Consider the following 25,643-nt stretch of genomic DNA (forward strand, 5'->3'; position numbering starts at 1 on the left):
TCCATCTAAAATTCACTTTCTTGTATAAAGTTAGTGGTTTGGCCAAAATGTAAGATATGAAAGGAGCTGCAAACAGTCAACGTTCCAGGTTTATTTTCAAGCAGACGTTACTCTTTGTGAATAGTTCATTAAAACCCAAGCAGTAAGAAAACATTCTTTAAGCATTCATTCAGTGTGTGTAAAATGGCTACATATCTTCTACATTAAATTTCTTATAGTCATTATTTTAAGGTCATGGGGGTTAAATTCAGCTCCCACTTTGAATGTCTTCTCCATAAGAAGGCCTAGCATAGACATAAAGGCAAAATCATAAGCAAATGAGGTCCAACTACAGTGCAGCAACTGCACTTTGTTCCAATGGTCCATCATGCAGGTTTTTTTGTAAGCGGGTGGAGCTAGATGAAGCTAAGAGTCAGACCACTTCACTCTTGTGAAGAATAGCTGAAATGCCTGCTGGCTCTGGATGTGATCCAGGTTGGGTCTTTTGGTGGAAATTAATGTTCATGATGGAGAGCGAGATGGAGCTGTGGTCTGAGTTAGAAGATTAATTATTAGGAGTGCAGGCGTGCTTTAGGTGATGTCCTCCAGGATGTAAAAGATGAGCTCCATCACTAAAGGCTGTTCGCCCCTCTTGTGGCCCCTGCTGTGGATGACTGGGATCAACACGCTATCCAGGGCATTGAGGTACTGGGCTGGGAGAGGCTGCCCATTGCTCCCAGCCACAAATCCCACCTGGAATTATAAAACAAGCTGCTGATTAATTTTAGTGCAGTCACATAAAGGAGATTGTGCAAGAAACCTGGCGATTAGCAATATGTGAGTGAAAGGTTGCATGCTTTCCCCCTTCAACTCAACCCAAGGTGAAAATAAATGTACCTGAAGCATTTGTATACATTTATATTGATCTAAGATGATCAAAGTTAGTAGAAACTTTTAATTATTTATCCACTACTTCTTGCTTCCCTAAATGTGGTGCAATAAAGAGGCTTTTAGCTTTTGGGCTCCTAACTGGTAGAGGATCTATATTTATCTAACCATCTCAGAGTGAGCAGGATAGAGAAAATGTGGCACAAATATCTAAAAAAAAAACTACAGCAGGGTTACAGCTTGGTCACAATGAACATTTTATGTCATCTATATGCCAAAAAACGTAAACATGTGGCGATTATTCATATTTGCTACTGACAGCATATGTGGGATTAGCAGACTCCTGCCTTGACATGCCTCCTTTTAAACACCGCAGTAGATGTAAATGAGCCCTGCACGCGTGTTTCTCCTGGCTGCACAGTAAAAAATCATGACATCTCGCGGGAAGAAAAGAAAATTGGATGCAAGTTGAAGACTCAAAGACTAAGGCGTAAAAATACAGACTCAGCAGCTTTTAATATTCCGTGTGCAAAATCAGACATGCCTAAATGATTACATTATTGGCACACGCTATTATTGAAAATGTGTGTCGAAGCAACTGTAAGACTTTAAACTTTACCGATGTGTTCATTCAAAAAGGGCTGTAAGCGGAGATATTCAAGGGTTTGAAATAATGCCCTTGAATTGTAGGTTAGTCAACCAGCAGCCACTCTATCATTTACAAGAAATTATGCTCACAAGCTGATGTCTTCATGGCTGCCTTCCTAATTCATATGAAACCTGGTGTTATGTAATGCTGCCTGCCGGCATGTTTCTTTTAAAAATACCAGGAGGAATTTTTGAGAGTGAAACACAAGTTCTCTGAAATACAATGTGTTAAATAAAAAACATTCAACATGATATCCATCTAGAAGATATAACCAAATCAACACAGAATTGGTTCATCAGACAGACAATCACAGTTCATTTATGGATATTTCAAACACCAGCTGTCAGTCCTAGAGAAAACCTGTGGGGTTAGCAAAATAAAAGAGAGTAAGACAGGATTCTGACATTATAGAAAAGAGGACTGGTTGTGAAACGTTACTGAAGATTATGTTTACTATTACTATTTAATGGCAGCAGGGACACCAACAGCAATTTGGAAATTTTCCTAATAAACATTCTTAAATTGGTTTGGAAATTAAAAATTAAGGGTTAGTATTTTTTATTATTATTTTTAATTGTGAGGTTATGTCACTGCAACAAAATTTCGATTTACTTGAGGGGTTTTTTAAACTCTTTACCAGGTGTGCCAGCATATTTGTCCACATCTGTATTAAGCTACAGATTTTAACAGAAAAACAGATGTCAGAACATAAAAATCTTCTAAGGTTAACAGTGGGCAACAACATCAGAGGCATTTTCCATAGCATCACACTCATTAGTTTCTGACCTCATGAGAGTCAAAAGTGACCCGCAGCCCCAGTTTAGCCATGCCGTCCTCCTTCAGCAGCTTCAGGTGTGGACACAATGCCAGGCAAAATGCCCGGGCGATGCGCTCTGTAAGTCGGCTCTGTTCGGCGGAGTCGGTCACTCCTCTCTTGGGATTGTGTCCTCTGACCAGGAAGAACACCTGGACAGCAGAGGGTTTTATACATGCTAAAGAGACTTTATGGTTCAGATAGAACACACACATGTTGTGTTTTAATGTGTACTTCTGTCCAGCGGATGATCTTCCCATTTTCTTTGTGTTCTGACTTCTGGAACATCTTTGTACTGCTGATGGACTCCATGGATTTCCCATCGATGGGGCTTATGACCCTGCGGAGCAAAACGATTTCTTAAGCCAGAACATATAGGAACTATTTATCTGGACATTGAAGTCCTGGATTGTTGATACAAATAATGAAACATCTTAATTAGTTTTTTGACTCTATTTTGACTTGTATTGTTCTGTAGAACTGAGCTCAGCTTCAAACAGGTGGAAGCACCAACCCCCTATTCACAGTGCACTTCTCCTCCACCCACTGTAAACAGACAAGCTCCCGGCTCTCTGGTTGGTCGAGCCGCCCGCATGTGACGGTGTAGTCTTTCATCTCCCGGAGCGACCGGCGGATCTCCACCATGGTCTCCACGGTGACCTGCACCATAAGCCCATCTAAGGAGAAGGGGATAGCAATACAAGAAAAACACACAAACAGACACGAGTGGGGACACGCTGCCACACATGCATCAACAGGCAGCAACACACTCCTGACAGCCTGTTAAGTTGTTCACACACAAAACACACACAAAGAGCATCATATTCTGAATAATCCTAGTTTAAAGGTAGGATGTTGGATTAGAAATGTCCTGTGAGCAGGTCAAATGTTTTGTGCTTCCCTTCTTATATCACTAGATATCGTACCCTCTACGATGCTGGACTTGGCCAGGCAACCTGCCGAGGCTTTCAGGGCGCTGCTGAATATAAAAAAGCACGATCCAGTAACTAGAAAGAGAAAAAGACAGAAACAAAGAAAAGAGCAAATGTTTAAATCATGCAACAATCAAACATTTTGTGCCCTCTGGTGTTACAGATCTGAAACTGCAGCCACATTTCTTTAAAAGTAAAATACTGACTTTAAGCTTCTGTGTTAAGCTGTTTTTAAAATGTGAATGTATCAAAAAAGAACTAATGTTACAGAGTGTATAACTTTAGTACTGCAACAACAAAAAAGAGAATAATCAATCATTCTGTTCCGATTTCAACAACACTAATAATTTCTATAGCAGTTATACCTCGTTAATTGGGTTAGACAGTTAGGGTAAAAACTATTTAAAACCAGTAAAATCCTTTTACAAAGTCCATACTGTCTTGATAATGTTACTTTGGTTTCTCAATGATCTGTTACTTTTGCGAGGCTGGTTGTGGATGCTGATAGCTTGGGTTTGGTACTGGCCGTCGTCGGTTTGCACACAGATGAGGTGGGAATCTCCTGTCTCATTGAAGGATGCCCCTATTGCCAGCACATGTTCATTGGACTTGTTTATGGCCTTCATTAACTGAGAAAAGGGAACAGAAAAAGCCCACAATAACAATCAAGGCATAGATATGTATACATTTTCTTTTGAGGCTCAGTCTTTATACCTCATTATACCCGGTAGTCGGTATGTTTATGAGAGTCTTCTGAGCCTCTAGATCCACAGTGAGCCCCGGTACTAATGGTAGGCTGTAGCGGTAATTCCTAAAGTCCTGAAAAACAGGAAGTATAAAGAGGTCAGTGTCTGCGATGGGAAGTTTGGCAGAAGTTATGACACCAAACTTCCCCCTGATGCTGGTAAATCCGGTGTTGTAAGAAGTGAAAGCCGTTGCAACATGCTATACTCACGACTAACAGTCTCATTATGGTGTGACCTATTTCCCCAAAGAGGGGCTTCCTGAACCGCACGCTGTACAGAGGACAGGGATAAACTGGACAAACAGAAATAAACGTGAATGACTCAGAGGGAAACTTGACACATTACAGCTGGAAGATGTCACAGAGTGGCATTGCTCACATCTATACTCTGCCCCAAGTCTCAGCATGAGGCGCAGGGGAAAGGCTTTAGCCCACGGCACCTCCGCTCTGTGGACCAGCAGGCCAAAGAGGTAGGGCTGATTGGGCAGAGGTAGACCTTGAAGCGACTGAAGTGTGGAGCAAACGTACATGAAGCCTGCATGATCCTCGCTGCCTAAGAATCGGCTGCCAAACAGGAAGAGCGACAGGTGCCTTACAACCTTCCCTGCAGAAACAAAGAACTGAAGTTCAGCCGAGTCATTATGACAAGGCATATACCTTGAGGGGAAAGCCATGTTCGCTATTCAGAATGACTGGCCTAATCGTCCTACCAGTCACGGTGTCCCTGTAAAGTTGGAGGAAGTGACTGAAAATGTCTTTGGGGAAACTTTTCTCCTCAGGCAGACACTGAAGGAGCACCACCACCTCCACCTGGCCCACAGCATGCATCCCCTTCGTTGTCACACACCAGCACTTCCTGTTGACATCTATCACACATTTAAGATAACATCTTTAAGTTTTAGGATTATCGCTTCTAAGGCAGATGAGGAACTTCATATATGCAAGTTACATTTTATTTTGGGGTTCAAAATGGAGAAAGAAAAAGGAAAACAAATACATACAGTTGACAAGTTTGACCATAGCAAGTAGGTTTGCATTGAGGACAAACACCAGTGGCTTTGGCCGGCCGCTTTCCAGCTCCTGAATGAGCAACATCTCAGAGGGCTTCTCCTCCACGGTGTAATCTGAATGGGGAAAAAACGTCACATGACTGTAATCTCATCCCCTGCAAACCAATAAACCCTAAATTCTTCCTAATTTATTTTTTTCCCCTGATCAGTTTATTATCATTTTGAAGAATGATAATGTAATTAAATTTCTTAACAGAAAAAAAAATTGATAGAAAGGGGTTAATGCACACCTGACAGGGTATAAATGTCCCCGCTACCCAAAGTATTTGTTAGTATGACACATTGATGCCAGCAGAAGGTAATTTGAAAATTAAATTACAAGCACATCCTGCAGCTGCTGACTTAACTTTTCTACTTTTTCTGTTCTTACTTTTTTAATCTTCTCTTTGTTAGCAAGACGGACATCCAGCCGAACATTGAGCTCCACGTTTTCACCTGCTGCTATTCTCCCTGCTTTGCATAGAGCTCGTATTTTATTTCCTCTGTTTGCTCTCACTGCAGGGCGCAGTAATAAAAGAAGCAGAGGCAGAAGAAAAAAGAGCTGCTAAAACTTCACCTCCTTTGACTCCAGTAGAGGTGAGGATGGGCGGGAGGCCGTCTAAGGGGATGAGGTTGGCAGAGCTGCTCACTAAGGCTGTGGGGCCCCAGCCATGAGGACCACATGCCTCCTAAAGTCACATTAAAAAAGATGAGCAATCTATGAAGTATTTACACCGTAAAAGAAACTACAGGTAGGCACAGTGCCATGCAAAGGTACTCGAACCTTTGCATGGCAAAGCTTTTCGTCATGCAAAATCAGCTTTTTCCGATTTTCTAATTTTATAACAATAGACTTATGTTTTTCTTAACCACACCAAGTAGTGTGTATTTGTGAAGAAGAAGGATAATGGTGAATGCTTTTATATTTTTTTCATAATGGAAAATATAAAATATCACATGTGTTTGTACTGAGCCCCTTTAATGTTGATAGCCCTAAATAAAATGCATAGCTAAATAAAAAATAAAGTTGTCTGATCTAGTGTCAGTAAAAATACAGCTATTTTGTTGGAGAATATTACTGAACAAACAGTGTTATGAAGCCTAAAAGTCACTCTAGATGAGATAAAACTGTCAAGAAGTTTAGGGAAAGGTTAGGTTGTCAAAATAAACTATTATGATTTCAACATTTTACAGAGCAGTGATCAAACTACTCAACAAAATGAGGAGCCTGGCACTAATCAGGAAAGAAGCAAATAGGCCATTGCTAGCTGTGGAGGAGTCGCAGAGATCCACTGCTCAGGTGGGAGGAAGGTTTTAAAAAGTTAAATCATTTCACAACTATGTACTCATTTAAGTCGGTGTATGACATCAAATCCCAGTGAAATACGTTGATGTTTGTGTTCGCAACATTAGATTCTTTTAGGCTGGTGTGTATCTGGGTATGTTTTTCATCTTTTAAACCTACATTAATTGCTGTCCTGTGTGGTTTTAAGGTTCTCCTGATCTGTGGTGAACCAGCAGGACTTCTAGCAGGCTCGCCCAAGTCCCGCCTCATCAGGGGTGAGAAAGTAAGTCCTCTCACTGGTGTGGCTGGAGCAGACTCAGACTGCTGGCCAGTGAGGATTTCATCTGCAAACCACACCCTCCTTTTCCCTCTCGGAGGAGTCCCTGTAGGAGAAGACATAACACTTTGGTAGTGCATTTCCTTGTTTTTTTTTGATGCACAACTACATTGGTATTTTACTTACTCTTGACGAGGGCTGAATGGCAGGACACACAAACCCTTCCTTCCTTGCCATCCAGATGTATTAGTCTAAACTTCATATTGGAGCAGAGCGCGCAAAACACCTGCCAACATGCACACATTCGTTTCACACGTCACTAACTGTGTTTCACTTCACGCTTCATTATCACAAAGGAAATGTTGAACTTTTGAGTAAAATCAAACTGCCCTCACCTTGCCACAGGCACGGCAGTGGTGCCTCCTCTTGGTAAATGTAAACTTTGTCCCACACTTCATGCAGACCTGAGCTTCAGCATCAGGAACCCACACCGGAGCCACCTCCCCCAGGACGTCACCCTGATCCTCAGGTAGAACTCCAGAGGGGCTCATCTGGGAGTCATTATCAGGATCTGTTGGAGGATCAGCATTCTTCCCCTTTGCTTCGTCCTCACCGGCTCCCTGGGTCTTGCCTCCACATGTCTCGGCTCCTCCTTTAGATTTGACCTTCCTGAACTCCCGAGTCCTAATGCACGGATTCTCGTGTGAAGAAGCGAAAGATGCTGCAGCTTCATCTAAGCTGGAAAAATGCTCTGCCTGCTCCAACCCACTTTCCTCCCTTTCCTTCTCCTCAATCACAGACTCCTCTTTGGACGGGAGAACTTGAGACTGAACGCCTTCCACCTGATCCCCCTCTTCCGGCCAGGCGGCCTCGGCGGGGCTCAAAACCAGGGTGTTAGAAGGGTCATCATCACCCCATGTGGAGATGGTGGTCACAGTGCAGCTGCCTTCCTCCAGCTGGGACTGTGATGCTGCTTTGGTTGGACGCTCCAGTGGTTTTTGCCCACATTGCCTTCTGATTGTCTCATCTGAGGAGGCTTTGGAGGGAGACTGTGGTCGGAGTTGACTGGAGCTCAGTCCAGGCTTGGTCATGTCACCATCTTTGAGGACCAGTAGGCAAGGTCTGTTCAGCCACTGCTGCTTGGAGTCCTGAAGAGATGGGTTGTCTCCTTCATCTGCTCAGACAAAAGTGGGGACAGGCGTGTCTTTGTCTCTGACTGTTTGTACTGTGTGTAAGTATGCATACTCTTTGAACCTTTCCACGTTTTTATCACATTGCAACACCAACTTTAGTGTATTTTCTTTGTTGGTCTATGTGATAGATCAACAAAATGTAGTGAAATATTGTGGAGAAAATTGTTGCACAAAACATTGTTTAAATTATTTCTAAATGAAAATCTGAATATCGTGTAGCAATCTCTGCCAATAAAGCTGATTCTCACCACATAGGTTCTAGGGGTATGCTGAAATTCAGGAAAACAAGATGGGCAGCATAGTAGTGTTCTCAAAGTGAAGTCCAACTTGGTCTTCAATCTATAGGGTTACTAGAAGCAGATATCTTGCAATGTTACTTTAATATTTTCAGATGATGTTCTTTCCATATGTTATTTTCTAAGCAAAATACTTAAACATACCGCCATCCCAGTGCTTCACTGTTGGCTCAATTTTTTCAGGCTTGTGAGTTTTCTCTCAAATGCATGGCTATAACTCGAAATTAGTTTCTTTGTTCCTTGACACATTTACAAAATAAGCCTGGCTTTGTTATGTTGATTTTGGACTAAAGGTCTCGTCTTCTCCAGGTAGCATTTCATCCCATGCCGGAGCAAGTCTTGTTTCACTGGAAGTAATGGCACTCTCTTACTTGATTCAGCCAACATCGTCATCATTTACTTTTCTTTTGGTGAGTTAGGACGCACACATTTTGCACTAAAAAAAACATCCAGCTCTGAGATACAAAACATTTTCCATTCCAAAACGGCATAACTGTTTCCACATAATTGTTTGAACAAATGAACGAAGCAGGGCATCTTTAGGCATCTGGAAAATCTACCCGTGGCTGAATAAGACTTGTGGAGTCACAATTCCCTTCTTGATATCTTGTCTGGTTTGTTTTGGTTTTCCCACTGTGTCATGCAAGTAAGTTATAGTGTCTGAGTTGATTTGGGGAAAAAAAGACTTGCTTCTACTCAACTCAACCTACCAAAGTCATGACATCATCATCATCATCATCATCTAGGCTCTCCCAAATGTTTGAAGGCTGACGTTGAAGTAAAAAAACAAATAAAAAATTGAGGACAAAAAAGGCTGTGCTTTTATACAACGCATGTAAATATCTGGTTTTATCTGTATATGCAAACCAGTGATACAAGCTCCTCCTTCTCTCTACCCTGATTCATTAATTTTTGTAACCTTCTGCAGCCGCAACCAATCACCGATTCGATTTCTAATGGCTCGTTGAACTGCAAATATCGACGCATGAGAGGACGTCAAGCAGACTACAGCTCTAGTCAACCCATAGGATTGACAAAATGTTTTGGCGAAATACTTGCAAGTAGATTTCTGTTTGATGATGGAGCTCGTCCGTCTCAGCTGAAGGCTAATTAAATGACTAATCCAGCGGTTCAAACTGCATTGCAGCTTTAATGAAAGGGAAACGGGCCCGGTGGTGTCGCTCCTGCTGCAGACAGAGAAGCATCCGTGTAAAAAAAAAAAAAAAACTGAAAGCGGCCGCAGCATCTCGCTCCTCGCGCGCTCTATTTATCGGGACAGTGACGCATTCGGCACACACGTGCGAAACAGCTTTCATCCCTGCCACGCGGTAATCGAGACCCGGCAGGTGTTATGCCCAGAAATGCATGCCTGCCGAGAATTGCATCCCCTGTCGCGGGAGCGCGCATCTTTCTAAACTCTCGCATTTTAATGAGGAAACGGACTGAAATATGACCGAAGACGAAACTTTTAAAGATATTCGTAACAATATCACGTTTCTTAAACATGTCAGCCTTAAAACGGTGGGTTTTATATCGCAGATTAATTGAAATAAATACGGTTTTTACACATTTATTGAGACAAATGAGTCGAACGTTTTTCAGTCCGTGTCTGAAGAAAATGCTCTCCGCATTTGGTTTGAAATTTCCCGATTTTTCTTTTAACATCATATTAGCTTAAAGTATTACAAAACAGAGGCCCATTATGTAGAACATTTTATATCATGCTTAACTGTCTAGCATATTAATGTAGAGGGGATGCATTTTAATGACTGAGCCTGCCAATATTTGTATCCCCTGTCTATTGTTGATATGAAACGTATAGCAGTTGCACAGAGAATAAGTATCATTACGTAGAAAAGGTGAAGTCCCTCTTAACTCTTCATTTCTTCAAGTTAGCAGAGGGATGCATTTTCTGGCATAGCAAATTATTACCTTGCCAATACATGTAGGCCTTATATATTTTCCACAAATATAATTCTACTGATACAAAATGTATACCAGCAGTTCATAAAACAAGTGTGATTGTATAGAAAAAGTAATTTCACTCTTGACTCTTTATTTCTCCATGTAAGCAGGGGATGCATGTACAGCAAAGCCTATTATTAGCCTGCCAAAATATGCATGGCCTCTCCATGTTCTTCAAATATTATCCTATCGATATAAAACCCATACCAGTAATTCATAGAACATCTCTGATTATGTAGAAAAGGTGAAATCCCTCTTTAATTCTTTATTTCTCCATGTTACCAGGGGAAGCATTTTTTTTGGCAATATGGATGTCGAGCCTGCCAAAATATGCATGCCCTACCTATTTTCCTCAAATTTTATCCTATTGCTATGAAATTCATACCAGCAGTTCATACAACTACTCTGATTATGTAGAAAAAGTTATTTCACTCTAAACTCTTTATTTATCCAAGTTAGCAGGGGATGCATTTTTTGGCAATATGGATGTCGAGCCTGCCAAAATATACATGCCCTACCTATTTTCCTCAAATTTTATCCTATTGCTATGAAATTCATACCAGCAGTTCATACAACTACTCTGATTATGTAGAAAAAGTTATTTCACTCTAAACTCTTTATTTATCCAAGTTAGCAGGGGATGCATTTTGAGGCAATATGGATGTTGAGCCTGCCAAAATATGCATGCCCTATCTATTTTCCTCAAATATTATCTTATTGATTTAAAACTTATATCAGCAGTTCATAGAACAAGTGTGATTTTGTAGAAAAAGTTATTTCACTCTAAACTCTTTATTTATCCAAGTTAGCAGGGGATGCATTTTTTGGCAATATGGATGTCGAGCCTGCCAAAATATGCATGCCCTACCTATTTTCCTCAAATTTTATCCTATTGCTATGAAATTCATACCAGCAGTTCATACAACTACTCTGATTATGTAGAAAAAGTTATTTCACTCTAAACTCTTTATTTATCCAAGTTAGCAGGGGATGCATTTTGTGGCAATATGGATGTTGAGCCTGCCAAAATATGCATGCCCTATCTATTTTCCTCAAATATTATCCTACTGATATGAAACTTATACCAGCAATTCATAGAACAAGTGTGATTATGTAGAAAAGTTATTCCACTCTTAACTCTTTATTTATCCAAGTTAGCAGGGGATGCATTTTGTGGCAATATGGATGTTGAGCCTGCCAAAATATGCATGCCCTATCTATTTTCCTCAAATATTATCCTACTGATATGAAACTTATACCAGCAATTCATAGAACAAGTGTGATTATGTAGAAAAGTTATTCCACTCTTAACTCTTTATTTCTCCATTTAACCAGGGGATGCATTTTACGGCAAGGCCTATCATTAGCCTGCCAAAATATGCATGCCCCCTCTATTTTCCTCAAATATTATCCTATTGCTATGAAATTCATACCAGCAGTTCATACAACTACTCTGATTATGTAGAAAAAGTTATTTCACTCTAAACTCTTTATTTATCCAAGTTAGCAGGGGATGCATTTTGTGGCAATATGGATGTTGAGCCTGCCAAAATATGCATGCCCTACCTATTTTCCTAAAATTTTATCCTATTGATATGAAACTTATACCAGCAGTTCATAGAACAAGTGTGATTATGTAGAAAAAGTTATTCCACTCATAACTCTGTATTTCTCCTCTTTAGCAGGGGATGCATTTTTTGGCAGAGCCTATCATTAGCCTGCCAAAATATGCATGCCCCCTCCTAGCTTGAAAAAATAAAGAGTCAAGAGGGATTTTACCTTTTCTACATAATTACACTTATCCTCTTAGCTACTGGTATGAATGTCATATCAATAGGATAACATTTTAGGAAAATAGGTAGGGCATGCATATTTTGGCAGGCTCAACATCCATATTGCCACAAAATGCATCCCCTGCTAACTTGGATAAATAAAGAGTTTAGAGTGAAATAACTTTTTCTACATAATCAGAGTAGTTGTATGAACTGCTGGTATGAATTTCATAGCAATAGGATAATATTTGAGGAAAATAGAGGGGGCATGCATATTTTGGCAGGCTAATGATAGGCCTTGCCGTAAAATGCATCCCCTGGTTAAATGGAGAAATAAAGAGTTAAGAGTGGAATAACTTTTCTACATAATCACACTTGTTCTATGAATTGCTGGTATAAGTTTTATATCAGTAGGATAATATTTGAGGAAAATAGATAGGGCATGCATATTTTGGCAGGCTCAACATCCATATTGCCACAAAATGCATCCCCTGCTAACTTGGATAAATAAAGAGTTTAGAGTGAAATAACTTTTTCTACATAATCAGAGTAGTTGTATGAACTGCTGGTATGAATTTCATAGCAATAGGATAAAATTTTAGGAAAATAGGTAGGGCATGCATATTTTGGCAGGCTCGACATCCATATTGCCAAAAAATGCATCCCCTGCTAACTTGGATAAATAAAGAGTTTAGAGTGAAATAACTTTTTCTACATAATCAGAGTAGTTGTATGAACTGCTGGTATGAATTTCATAGCAATAGGATAAAATTTGAGGAAAATAGGTAGGGCATGCATATTTTGGCAGGCTCGACATCCATATTGCCAAAAAAATGCTTCCCCTGGTAACATGGAGAAATAAAGAATTAAAGAGGGATTTCACCTTTTCTACATAATCAGAGATGTTCTATGAATTACTGGTATGGGTTTTATATCGATAGGATAATATTTGAAGAACATGGAGAGGCCATGCATATTTTGGCAGGCTAATAATAGGCTTTGCTGTACATGCATCCCCTGCTTACATGGAGAAATAAAGAGTCAAGAGTGAAATTACTTTTTCTATACAATCACACTTGTTTTATGAACTGCTGGTATACATTTTGTATCAGTAGAATTATATTTGTGGAAAATATATAAGGCCTACATGTATTGGCAAGGTAATAATTTGCTATGCCAGAAAATGCATCCCTCTGCTAACTTGAAGAAATGAAGAGTTAAGAGGGACTTCACCTTTTCTACGTAATGATACTTATTCTCTGTGCAACTGCTATACGTTTCATATCAACAATAGACAGGGGATACAAATATTGGCAGGCTCAGTCATTAAAATGCATCCCCTCTACATTAATATGCTAGACAGTTAAGCATGATATAAAATGTTCTACATAATGGGCCTCTGTTTTGTAATACTTTAAGCTAATATGATGTTAAAAGAAAAATCGGGAAATTTCAAACCAAATGCGGAGAGCATTTTCTTCAGACACGGACTGAAAAACGTTCGACTCATTTGTCTCAATAAATGTGTAAAAACCGTATTTATTTCAATTAATCTGCGATATAAAACCCACCGTTTTAAGGCTGACATGTTTAAGAAACGTGATATTGTTACGAATATCTTTAAAAGTTTCGTCTTCGGTCATATTTCAGTCCGTTTCCTCATTAAAATGCGAGAGTTTAGAAAGATGCGCGCTCCCGCGACAGGGGATGCAATTCTCGGCAGGCATGCATTTCTGGGCATAACACCGGCCGGCGGCAATGCGACATCCTCTTGGTTACATCACATCCAGCCGGACAGGTCATGGGTGCGGACACAAACACGCATGTTTGAAACGATGCGGTCAAGGAGCTCGGCCAATGCTGTGTCAGCGTTCTTTATCATCACCCTGCGACGCAGCATCAGAGAAACTGCTTAAATGTATGCGTGCATGCCCGCGGCCCCTTACCCTCTGTTACTTCTCCTAGAAGGCTTTCATTCTCATCATCCCGGGCAGAGAAGAACTTCAGCATCTTATTCTGTTACATCTGAGTGCAGGGGAAGCAGCCGTGGCCTACCCAAAAGCAGAGAATGAGATGATTCCTCCTCCTGTCTTACAGCCCCCCCTCGCTCTCATAGAGATCTTTCCCCCTCCCCGGTGTCTCTCTGCAGCTCTTTGAAGAAATCCAAGAGGTGTGCGGAAACGTCCCTCCCCAGTTTGCTGTCCACACAGCCCGCAGGACAGCGTGCGAGCCAAGATAACAGTGCATAGATGCCAACCTTGTGCACAATCTGTCAGGCTGTTTCAGCAAGTCAGCATAAGCACACAAAAGCACAAAACCTCTGAGGAAAAAGAGGTTAATAACGTCTCAGCATTCACCACATAGCCCTATGTAAAAAATAAATAAATAAATAAATGTTTGTCACATTTATTTTGCCATAAACAAACATAACTGTTTTAAGACCTTCTGTGTATAACCTGTAATCGTCACGATGATTAACAATAAGGTGGTGAGATTTAAGCCAGGTTTTCCACACGCCAGCCTGACTCGGTGGGCCACTGTAAAGTAGAAAAGTCTCTGGGATTGTTGGTGATATGTGAAATGCCTGGGCGACATAAACGCAGAGAGACGTTTCTGCTTCTTCTCGGTCCAGCCCAGTCCACGAGGTCATCAACATCTGCGCTAGTTTGCCTCGTCCTTTGAAGCTTCATCGAAGTTCTCCACCAGATCTGCGACACGGGAGCAGATACACTGTTATTTATGCAGCTTTGATGCTTTGCAGTGGCATTCATACCATTTCAACATGTTCGCATTTTTTCCACAAACTTCCAAGTGCTGTATTGATATTTCAAAGATACGGAGGAGGACACAAGAAGAAAAACAGACAGAGGAGGACAGAACAAAGGGAGGATCGCGAGGAGGAAAACAAAAATGAGATCACTAAGGACGAAGTAAAAAACAGATGAAGGAGCAGAGAAGAAATAAAGAGGAGACATTTTTCAAAAATGTCAGAATGTTAATGTCAGATGTAAGCTTAATTCACATCTTACTGACATTTTATATTTGTTTCTAAAAATCAAAAACACATTTTATTTGTATAGCACATTTCAGCAGCAAGGCATTCAAAGTGCTTTATATCATATCAAACACAGAAACACAATGCAACATAGAATCAACAATCAAAACACGACATTAAGTCAAGTTTCATCATTAAATTTGTAATTGATTACGTTTCACATACAATCCTAAACAGGTGGGTTTTTAGTCGAGACTTAAAGGGAGTCAGTGTTTCAGCTGTTTTACAGTTTTCTGGAAGTTTGTTCCAAATTTGTGGTGCATAGATGCTGAAAGCTGCTTCTCCTCGTTTGGTTCTGGTTCTGGGGATGCAGAGCAGACCAGAACCGGAAGACCTGAGAGGTCTAGAGGCACATCCTGTTGTCTGTAATGTCGGTTTCGGGGGACTGGACAAGCTGAACATGAACAGAATCTGCCAGGAGTTTGTTGAATCCAGCGACACCCGAGGAAGTACATCTAGTTCTTTCATTTAGAGAAGTGGTGCTTATCTTCTGTGAGGCGGAAATGGTTTTAGTGTGGCTGACAGACACTGTAGTTTTTCACAGACGGACAGATAAGCTCACATACGGTAGATAAATTGTATGGATGGCTAAAACATTTTATTTATTTCAAAGCCAACAGCTGCAATTTATCATCTAAAAGTATAGGCGCTGTGCATTTATGAGTGGGTGCAAATAAATTCTGCTGGATGCAATCATAAAAGTGGACCTTCCACCTAGTGCAATTGTTGACATTGCTGGTTAAACAGAAAAACCTGTTCATGGGTGGACTAATACAGAACAATGCTTCTATGATTAATTTTAATAACATTATTTAAACATGCTGAGGACTCAACCATACAAGGCAAAGGAGCAGGAACGAGAGAGCATGTGCTGGAGTTACAACTAGTTTCAAGAGGTTTTCTGCGACCCAGCATGGTTTATGGTAAACTGCCAACAAGGACTTAATGATCTTTATGGCCTTCTATTCTATGAAGATCAGATTTGTGGAATTACAATTAGTTGTTCTTTCACTTAAGCTGTAGGCCTCTGCAGCTCCGCCCAATTTGCTACTGGTTTTAGGGTACTTCTGTAAGTAATGATCTCCTTGCCAGGTCTTTCAGTTTAGGTCGATGGACGCGTCCGAGTAGGTCTGGAGTTGTGCCGTACTCTTTCCATTCTCAGACGATAGATTAAACAGGTCTCAGTAAGGCGATCAAAGCTTGGGACATTGCTATATAACCCAACTCGGCATCAACTTTCTCCCCGAGCTGCCCGCTGTGATCCTCGGTCTTCCTGACTCTGTTTGTTCTCTAATATTCTCTAACAAACCTCAGAGGTCACAACAGAACACTTGGATTTGTACTGAGATTAAATTACACAATGTTGGCACTGTGCACTGGAGTTACTCTATTAGATTTAGCAAGCGCGACTGAATTTTCGTTGCTTACAGAGTCTCTAAACAACTGTGACATTTACAAAGAACACACCTGGAACCTCATCATCCTCTTCCTCAATGTCTTCTGGCTTTGGAGGTTTGCCATCGAGAGCTGAGAGAGAATAAAAATCCAAAACATAAACCAATTATGTTTTCATAGTTTAAAACTAACATTTCCCTTGTGGTAAATCAAATACCAGAAAGGTTTATTTCAAGAACCTGTTGTTACTGAGTCTCTAAATGTATATATATATATAGCTCATCATGTTGTGTACAAAACAGACTGGAGATCTTAGTTTCAGAACAAAATGTAATTATTATGAACATGAGAACAATCTTAATGACTGGATGCATATCAGCGGCATCAAAGATTTGTTCAAAAATAGTGATTCCAGTAATAAAGATAAGGCTTGATGTGCTACACTCTTGATAATGAAGAAATAACTTCTTACTTTTCAGTCTGTCACTATATATTTATAACTCATCTAGTAACTTGCTGAGGTGGATCACTTTTTCCAATAAACAGACGAGTCCATAGCAAGTTATGTATTCATTAGATGAAATTGGACAAAGATCCCCTAAACTGCTGCACTCACCATCTCGTCTCTATTGAGACGGAGATTCTTTCAAAGGTTTTGGATAAAATGATCCCTCCCAGAATTAGATGATCAAGCAATCTAACCTGGTAACACATTTGTGCCACTTTATTCTTCTTCTCAGAATGACAAAATATCCACGAGTCAACATTTTAGGCAGCTACTTATTTCTCCACACCAACAGCTACAGACACAAATCTTTCGCTCGACCTGCACCCACCTTGCCGGGGGAAGTGTTCAGCCAGCTTCCGCAGGCTGCTGAGGCTGTCCCCTCCAAGCTGACTGAGGATGCTGGGAAGCATCTCTGTCAGCTGCTTGGTCTCAGCGTGGCCTGTGATGGCGAACGTGTTGGCGGACAGAGACGCCTGGACCTTCGGGTTGTTAAAGTGGATCACAGTCCCGTCGTCCTTGATCATGTTCACCTGGAGCGGAGAAAGAATGATCTCTAAACATGTTTGGCATGCTGCGAAGTAATGGAAGCTGCCCGGGTTATTATGAAATGTAAAAGTTTGTACCTCCTCGATCCCAGCTATGTTGTTGACAACTAACTTCTTCAGTGAACTCTGGAGCTTTTTGTCATCTGCCGTTGCAGTTCTGTGCACCACCTTCTTCTTCCTGCGCGCTGAGCCCTGAAACCAAAACACAAAAAAGCTCTTCAATGATATAACCACTTGCAAAAGTGTAAACATATATATGAAGTCGTGGTTTTTGGGGCTGAATATGGTTTGAATACTGCAACAGTTATTGTTTTGCATGACAAAGCAAAACCTGATTTTACTTCATTAATCTGAGTCTAAAACCTTTAATATTTTAATATGCTTAATCTGTTTGGTGCCTTGATTTAGGCAAAAAAAACAACAAACCTCAATTTCAGAGAGACTAATATGATTGACTGCTCTAATCAGCGATGCAGCCAAGAGACCCAGGGGAGCTGGAGAGATTCATAGCTAAAGTGGGAGAATCTGTTGTTGGAAACACCATAAGCTGTGTAATCTACCAGTCTGGGTGTTGCAGAAAATTAAAAGAAGGAAGTCACAGTGGAATGAAAGCCACAAGAAGTTGCATTGCAGTGTGAACAAGTTTGCAAAGGCACTTGAAGTCAATAAGGTGGATATTCTGGAGTGGCCCAGTCGAAGTCCACGCCTTGATTCCCAAGAGAATTTGTGACTTGAAAGGGGGATGTTCACAACCTATCCCCATGACCTGACAGAGCTTCAACAGTTTAGGATCCAGACTGAGATCCATCCACACAGACTCCAGGCTGTGATTGTAACCAAAGGTGCATCTATCAATTATTGACACGAATGGGGTGAATATTTATGTCCTTATTGTGTTTTATTTGATTCTCATTATTTTGTAGGAATTAGTTTTACTTTAACATTCAAGAGAGGGAAGGGGTATATTTAATTTAGTTTGTGTCAAAAAAAAGCTAAACTTTGTTTATTGTGATTGATTTGTAAAAACAATAAAAGAGCAAAGCATTCAAGAGAGTGAATACTTTTATAGGCACTGTATTTCTGCATCTTGACAGTCTGAAACATTCTTTCTTTCTTAGTTCTCAGTGCTTTTTTGTAACACGTTTTTAAGATATCATCGTTACCAAAGACCAGTCTGAATTGGACAGCTCACCTTTCCTCCTATCCGCACCTGGGCTTGAAGCTTTGCCAGTTTCTCTTGATTCATGCTGTCACCTGCCAGGAAACCACACAATGACATTAGCAGCATAAAAAAAAAACTACCGACATGGTAGCTGCTTTGATTAGCTTCAACCTTAGCTCTGCCTTTAAGGAACACCGTGTAGAAATAAAGCAGATCTATAAAAAGCGCACACATGCTGTAAACTGGAAGCCAGATGCGATCAGATGTGAATTTATCAGCCTGCGTGTCCAACAGCTGCACACATGAACCCATAACAAACAGCACAGCCGTCCTCTCCTGCGTCCAGAAAACAACAACCTCACAGTCCGCTCACACAAACAAGCTGCGATCTGAACAAACCTGCAGAAATCTCCCCAGATGTTTGCAGCAGAGAAGCATACAGCTGCGTCTTCTGTTCTTCTTCGACCAGTAATAGAGACCTGAGATCGGGATTATGCTGACACCCACTGGACGTTTAGCATATTACAAAAACAAAGCGATTGCATTTTGATTCGTAAAACACCTGAATTTTACACTGGAGTTTTGTTTTAATGACACTGTATACTCCTAATGAGGCCAAATATAAATAAGAAATTAAAAAGCATGCCTCTTACCGATGTTGCGTTTAACATTTTTATTCAACTTTGCAAATTTGTGTGGGAGAGCTTCATTTCATATTACATTTTTTACTTTCTGATCCTATCTTGATGTATGTTTTAATGATGCACAATAATTGTCAGAGTTTTGCAAATAGTTATCTCATGGATAAGTGAGATAACTTACTTATTCATGAGATAATAAGTAAGTTATTATCTCATAACTTACTTATTATCCAGCTTGTTTCCAGCCTGGAAACAAGGTGAGGTGGACCATGCTGTTCTTTGAGAAACCAGTTTCAACTAGTTCAGAGAGACCACTCTACTCCTTATCCTTACGCTTCTGTTTTATGACTGACCCCCACCCCGCTTTCAATAAAACCAGGCTTCTGCAGGGGGACAAGTTGGAGTTGTCCTGAGGCACCACTGAGACTCTCCCCTTTGCAAAGGCTGAAGTGATACTACTGTGGTTCTTAATATGTACAGGTTAACAATAATTACTTCTACCACTAGTTCTACCCTACCATTCAAACTCAATTTTTCATTTTGTCACATGACAGCCACACATTTCTTAGTATTGTTTTTTATTATTATTATTTTAATTTGATAAAATAATGCAAAGTAATGTCATATTTTTATATATTGAAACTTCACTAGCAAGGACCATGCCACAAAGATACAAGTTTAAAGATTCATTGATGGAGGGATGAAAGGATGAGGGATGAAGGAATGAGGGATGAAGGGATGAAGGGACATAGGGATAAAAGGATGTAGTGATGAGGGATGTAGGGATGAAGGGATAAAGGGATGAAGGGATGAAGGAATGAAGGGATGTAGAGATATAGGGATGAAGGGATGTAGAGATGTAAGGATAATGGTTTTCTTATTTTCCGAGCCCGCGTAGGACCCCCCCAGACGGAACCTGTAGCAAAAGAAGCAAAGCATAGTTATGAATGAAGAGGGATGAGATTAAATAGATAGAGGGTGAGGAAGGGCGGGGTTGACGAAAATGTAACAAACTGAGATGAATGGGTGACCGAAGTATAAGTAGAATGATTAGAGGTGTGGTTTGGGCGTGGCCCTGCTCCCGAACCTAAGTTAACGCATTAACTTCATTGCTGGAAAATTTGGCCTGCAGAGAGTTGCATTTTACTGTGAGATTTTTAGAGTTCATGACTAATAATTGTTTTTATTGATAGACTCTTCCACCTGAGCTGTAGATCTGTGTATATCCTCCATAGCCTTTTAGCTGCTTCTCCTCACTCAGCCTGTCAGTATACGTGGATAGCTTTGTTCTGGCATCCTTACGGATGTGCTAAACACCTTTCATTTTAATGTAAGAAGAACAGAATTAAAATCTAACATAAAATACACATAAATTGTATTCTATGCTATTGGGACTGTATTTTACAACCTCTATTTACAATGTTTGCAGTTGACATAACTGACTTTTACAGCTAGTATATTAGAGTAGCGAACAATAGCTCATAAAGTAATCAAGATAATAAAACTATCACACTAACATTAAGTCATAACATGTATTAGTTTAATGCTTGTAAGTCATTTAAAACATTTTACCCAAAAATCAACCATTTCTTTTGTAAAAATGCACTAGAGAAGTGGAGAGAGATTTGTTCTGTGGGGCTCTATTAGCTCAATGAGCAGCATTTCTCTCAACATGCGAGAAACCACTCTAATTAGTCTGCATGACTTTATTTTATTACGGCTTCAATAGCAGGAGCCATTTATAATGAAATCCATAAAGGTCAAAACAAAAAGTCTTGGCCATCTTATATCAATCAGCTCACTCTCCAGGATTTGAAAAAGGGAAGCAGGCATTCAGTGTGTTGGCCCCCACAGCGTGGAATCAGTTGCAGTCTGAACTTAAGATGTCGGAAATGATTTCATTGGACTTATTTCGAGCAGTTCTTAAAGATAGGCAACAAGATTCTATGGAACAGTGTCATTGTTTTTAAATTGTTTTTATTGTTTTATACTTGTGCATATGTATTAATTGTTTTTATCTTGTAACCAGGTTGCTATGTACTGCAAATGTTTTTGCCCAGGTCCCTCTTGAAAATGAGATCTAGATCTCAACGGGGTTTACCTGGTTAAATAAAGGAATATATATATATATATATATATATATATATATATTTATTTATTTTTATATATATGTATATTTATTTATTTATATATATATACATTCATATATACAGTATGTATATATGTATATATATATATTTATTTTTATATATATGTATATTTATTTATTTATATATATATACATTCATATATACAGTATGTATATATGTGTATATATATATATTGAATTAACCTTTCTGTGTAATGGAATTAAGCAGAAATGTTCACATCCAAAATGTTTTAATCAAAAACAAGGTCAATATTGATCAAATTAAATCAGTGGTTGTTGTTGTCATGCACGTATGGTCCGAAATCATTCATTCACATTTCACGGCAAAGTGGTATGATATTCTGGAGCTGCACTCAAAACAGAGACATTAAGCTTCACTAGAACAACAAGTGGTGGAAATAATCCTCCAAAATGTCTTCTAAGCACTAAAAATTTCAGACAGTTTTGTTCTGAGCCACTTACGGAACAAAGACGATTCTCAATGAGATGTTAAAATGCAACGTCATTCAGATCAGAACTGCACTGCCGCTTGTGTAGTCAACCAGTGACAAATTCTTCCACATCCTGGTCCTGTTTTCTCTTCAGATCAAACCTTTCTGGCCAAAGTTCAGGTGATGGATTGGACGGCAGTGTCTGGCAGGGGCTGTCTGCTGTATCGGATGCAATAAGATTTGCTTGGCTCCCGCGAGCTACCGAGCGTGCTGCGCTGCCAGCGGTGGAAGGTGTGAAGCTTTGAACCCCAGCAGCTGTGAAACAACATGAAGATTTTCCTCAGGACCGCCTTCCTCAAAAGGATGTAGACCCAGGGGTCCAAGATCTGGTTCCATGTGGCCATCCGTATCGTTGTCAGTAGACTGAAACTGGACGGTTCATCTTTAGCTCTGGTGCTGAGAATGATCACATGGACCTGGAGCACAGAATAATACAAAGTGAAATACTAGAGCTAAAGAAAATACCTTGAATTTGAGTTTGTTGGCCAGTTATTCCAATGAAAGGTAGAAAGAATTGATGAAAAAAATCAACATTTTATGCAAAACTTACGTTTTTCTTGTTTTATGCAAGACGTTGTGATTAATATTTTGTCAATGACTAAGTTATCTATCCACAGACTAGCTTTGATTTGTGAAAGGAGATTGACCCGAATGTTCAAGAACAACCCAGGAACCTCCAGAAGTTAAAGACACTCATAAACTGACAGATGCTTGAACTCCAGTGTCTCTGTCCACAGTGGAGCAACTTTACTGTCACCAAAGACAACAATCTCAAAACACATATAATGGAATGGGTAATGCAGGCTAACATTAAGCTTCTCAAATGCCCATGACCTGAACCACAATGAAGATTTGTGGACTACATTTAAAAGCTGGGTCCATTCCAGGAAACTAATCAATTTGAATGCGTGTTACTGTTTCTGATAGCAGCATTAAAATATGCAGACAGAAACTTGATTAATGCTACAAATAGCGTGTCATTTCTCTACAATTTGCTAAGGAACATATTAGCGGGAGGCAATATCTGCATATTTGAGCCTATAATTTTAATCCTGATCACATTAGAGAAAAGTTAAGAAATTAAAATAAAATAAGCATGCATACCATAACTCTGACAATAACGTAACCTAGTGAGAAAATAATTAAAAAAATAAAGACAGAAAATGGAAAGCCCAGGATTTTACTTTGACTGATTAAGGTTTTAATCTCACTCTCAAAACCTCAAACACCAACAAATATGTAACCAATGAAGCTCTTTGCATTGGCTCCCACGAAATAGTGAAATTCTTCCCATCAAATCTGCTAAGTAATGACACACTGAGAGCAAGGGCTTACCAGTAATGGACCCCAGCACACGCAGCTCACCAGCATGATAGCCAGCAGCTGGCAGATCATCTCCAGGTGGTAGGATGTGCCTCTGCAACCGTGTTTGTGGCGCAGCCTGCCGTGCAGCAGGGCACAGCTCGCCAGAGTATTGCACACAATGGAGAGCAGAAGAGCCAGCAGACCCAGAATGGAGAAGATCAGAGGTAGCAGCACATCTAGCCAGTCTCTGGGCTGCTCCATGTGGAAGAAGCACCAGCTCCTGGACCTCTGAACCTCATAAGGTCTCCTCAGCAGCACAGGCAGGAACGCCACCAGTGCGGCGAGCAGCCAGGTGAAACCAAGCAGCCTTTTCATGAGGTGCGAGGACAATACTGCTGAGTGGAAGATGGGCTTGGTTACTCCGATGAAGCGCTCCACGGCCATTGCACTCGAGAGAAGCAAGGGGCTCAGACCGTAGAACACCATGCACACCCCGAAGATGTTGCAGACGATGCCGTGCGGGTCAAAAGTGTCCCACTTCCTGTGAAAGCGGTAGACGTGCAGCACAAGGGAGCCATTGATGAGGTGACCCAGCAGGTCAGTGGTCACCAGGCTGCTGGCAAAGAGCAGGAAGGACGCCTTGGACTTGATGCGGTGGCGACTGTATGATTTGATCAGAATGAAGAGAGCGAAGCTGTTGGAGAAGATGCCCACCGTCATGGAGATGACGGATGCAGTGACAGACAGCTCCTTATGGCAGCAGGTGGAGTTGGAACCTCTGACCTCTGACCTGTACCGGGTTTCGGAGCTGTCGTTGGATGACATGACTTACTGCAATCTCTAAAAAAAATAAAAATAAAAAATTTGAAAAACAGATTTAATCTACTTGAATCATAACTTTACAAGTATTTTGTGCTGTGTGATTTTCTTGACAAGGGGTATTCATCCAGATGTTTTTTTTTGTAGATTAAAGAAGATACCCTCATGTTTATAAATAAAATCTGCGCTCAGCTTGAGCTGTAAAAATATTTTCAAATCAAAGAATATTACAGAACATAGTTAAATAAATAATGAACGTACCAGCTCAATAAAACTGGTAATTAAATCAAATTCAAGGTCTAGATGTCGCTCTTGTTAAACGCCTGAAAATGTCAGAAGAAGAAGGACTTCTTACCTCCAGTTTAGTTTGCTGTCTCCGGTGGTAAACAGCCTCCCTAACTCGCTGTCTTTTGAATCAGCAGAATTAAAGGCACATCTCTCCGTCTCTCGGTGAATGCCACTGAAAGTCGCTGTTCCGCCTTCGCTCGGCAGGTGGAAACCTTGGTGAGAGCTCAAAGATGAGGCGAGCTGCACAGGAGGCATCACCGACTCAGACGCACCTTAAAAACGTTTGAAGCATCTTTTTTGGGGGGGGAAAAAGAGACAGAAGAATAACAGGAAAAAAACGAATGCCCTTTTATTTTTGTCAGGCGAAAATCTGACCTGGCAGTGAAACAAAATTGTGTCAGTTGTTAAATTACGCATTATCTTTAATTCATTTGACCCATTTAACTCAATTGTGCTTCTCTTACAACACAAGTCAGCAAAATGGATGTAAAGACCGAGTCGACACCCAGGGGGTAGGGTGGGAGTGTGACTGTTCAGCCCATTCCCACCCAGGACTTATACGCATGATGAATTTGAGAATTGAACGGAGCAAGGAAGAGTTGATAGTTATTTATTTTACAGTGTCCAACATTTGAGAACTCCAAAGTCACTTACTCTCGGTTCAAAATATAAACATTTAGGTAAAAAATAAGGAGATATACAACGTTTTAAAACTATGGACATGAAGTTTAGAGAGTTTTTTCTAAAGCATTAGTTCTCAGTTTGGCTCTAACTCAGTAAAGCTTTCATTCCAAGTTTTTAGATAATGGTCGAACCGGTCTGGGATTTTTTTCAGCTTTTTTGGGTTATGTTAGAAAATGGAAACAGCAACAGCAAAAAGAAAATAAGGTAGAAGAATAAAATATAGCTCTGCATGTTTGACTTAGAAAAGTACAGAAGTGTTTCACTGCCAGAAATGGAAAACAAATACAGTAGCATTGGAACTTTCTCGCTGTAACCACATTTATATCTCATGAAAAACCAAAACATGATTTTGTTTACATGAAAAAGGTCACAACAGCAAAATGGCTACAGCTTGTGGGATGTTTCAGTCTACAGAAACACAGTCAGACGATGGAGAGTCAGATGAGGAAGCCCCTTTATGCCTTTTTAAGAAGTCGTGATTTGTCAGATTGATTTATTATTTTCATATGCTGGTAACACGAGAAAGTTTCTAGGTAAGAAATAAAACTTGTCTCTTAAAAACAAGTTTTGTATCCCATTATATCAAGAAACTCTTTAATGAGATGCTGCTCATTGCTTGGTGAATCAATTGAGTAGTGTCATAATTTTACTCATAAAGTTTCCAGATTTGCAAGGTGGAAACAAAAGAAACAGCAAATAAATAACTCAGTCTCCTCAAGGTGAAAGGTCAGGGCTTTTCTCATCAGTCCAGACCCCA

The 25,643-nt window shown here is 40.2% G+C and overlaps 3 protein-coding genes across 9 annotated transcripts; all 3 read right to left on the reverse strand.

The window, feature by feature from the left end:
* Positions 1-76: 76 nt before the first annotated feature.
* On the reverse strand, positions 77-14,127 carry zfyve9b (zinc finger, FYVE domain containing 9b). Of its 5 annotated transcripts, none has more exons than XM_028027410.1 (16): positions 13,791-13,975; positions 7,014-7,792; positions 6,805-6,904; positions 6,522-6,724; positions 5,634-5,745; positions 5,009-5,131; positions 4,718-4,873; positions 4,387-4,611; positions 4,218-4,300; positions 3,977-4,081; positions 3,741-3,891; positions 3,257-3,337; positions 2,845-3,007; positions 2,565-2,670; positions 2,303-2,482; positions 77-732 (listed from the first exon to the last, which is right to left on the reverse strand). In XM_028027410.1, exons 1-16 carry the CDS (start codon positions 13,852-13,854, stop codon positions 571-573), a joined length of 2,793 nt encoding a protein of 930 aa, XP_027883211.1. In that variant the 5' UTR covers positions 13,855-13,975; the 3' UTR covers positions 77-570. The 5 variants fall into 5 exon arrangements, 4 of the variants coding, with proteins under 4 accessions (XP_027883211.1, XP_027883213.1, XP_027883212.1 ...); XM_028027412.1 differs by lacking the exon at positions 13,791-13,975 and adding an exon at positions 8,818-9,443; XM_028027411.1 differs by lacking the exon at positions 13,791-13,975 and adding an exon at positions 8,060-8,811.
* A 107-nt stretch (positions 14,128-14,234) lies between these two features.
* btf3l4 (basic transcription factor 3-like 4) lies at positions 14,235-18,994 on the reverse strand. 3 transcript variants are annotated; one of them, XM_028027418.1, is made up of 6 exons: positions 18,909-18,994; positions 18,540-18,601; positions 17,426-17,539; positions 17,131-17,332; positions 16,367-16,426; positions 14,235-14,552 (listed from the first exon to the last, which is right to left on the reverse strand). In XM_028027418.1, the coding sequence occupies exons 2-6, from the start codon at positions 18,591-18,593 to the stop codon at positions 14,506-14,508; spliced, it is 477 nt and encodes a 158-aa protein (XP_027883219.1). In that variant the 5' UTR covers positions 18,594-18,601; positions 18,909-18,994; the 3' UTR covers positions 14,235-14,505. The 3 variants fall into 3 exon arrangements, with proteins under 3 accessions (XP_027883219.1, XP_027883218.1, XP_027883220.1); XM_028027417.1 differs by lacking the exon at positions 18,909-18,994 and adding an exon at positions 18,789-18,902; XM_028027419.1 differs by lacking the exon at positions 18,909-18,994 and adding an exon at positions 18,681-18,737.
* Positions 18,995-21,580: 2,586 nt separating this feature from the next.
* ptgfr (prostaglandin F receptor (FP)) lies at positions 21,581-23,920 on the reverse strand. Its single transcript, XM_028028532.1, has 2 exons — positions 23,126-23,920; positions 21,581-22,206 (listed from the first exon to the last, which is right to left on the reverse strand). The coding sequence occupies exons 1-2, from the start codon at positions 23,918-23,920 to the stop codon at positions 21,907-21,909; spliced, it is 1,095 nt and encodes a 364-aa protein (XP_027884333.1). The 3' UTR covers positions 21,581-21,906.
* Positions 23,921-25,643: the final 1,723 nt, after the last annotated feature.

Source organism: Xiphophorus couchianus, chromosome 9, assembly GCF_001444195.1.
Source record: "Xiphophorus couchianus chromosome 9, X_couchianus-1.0, whole genome shotgun sequence".
Taxonomy (NCBI): Eukaryota; Metazoa; Chordata; class Actinopteri; order Cyprinodontiformes; family Poeciliidae; genus Xiphophorus; species Xiphophorus couchianus.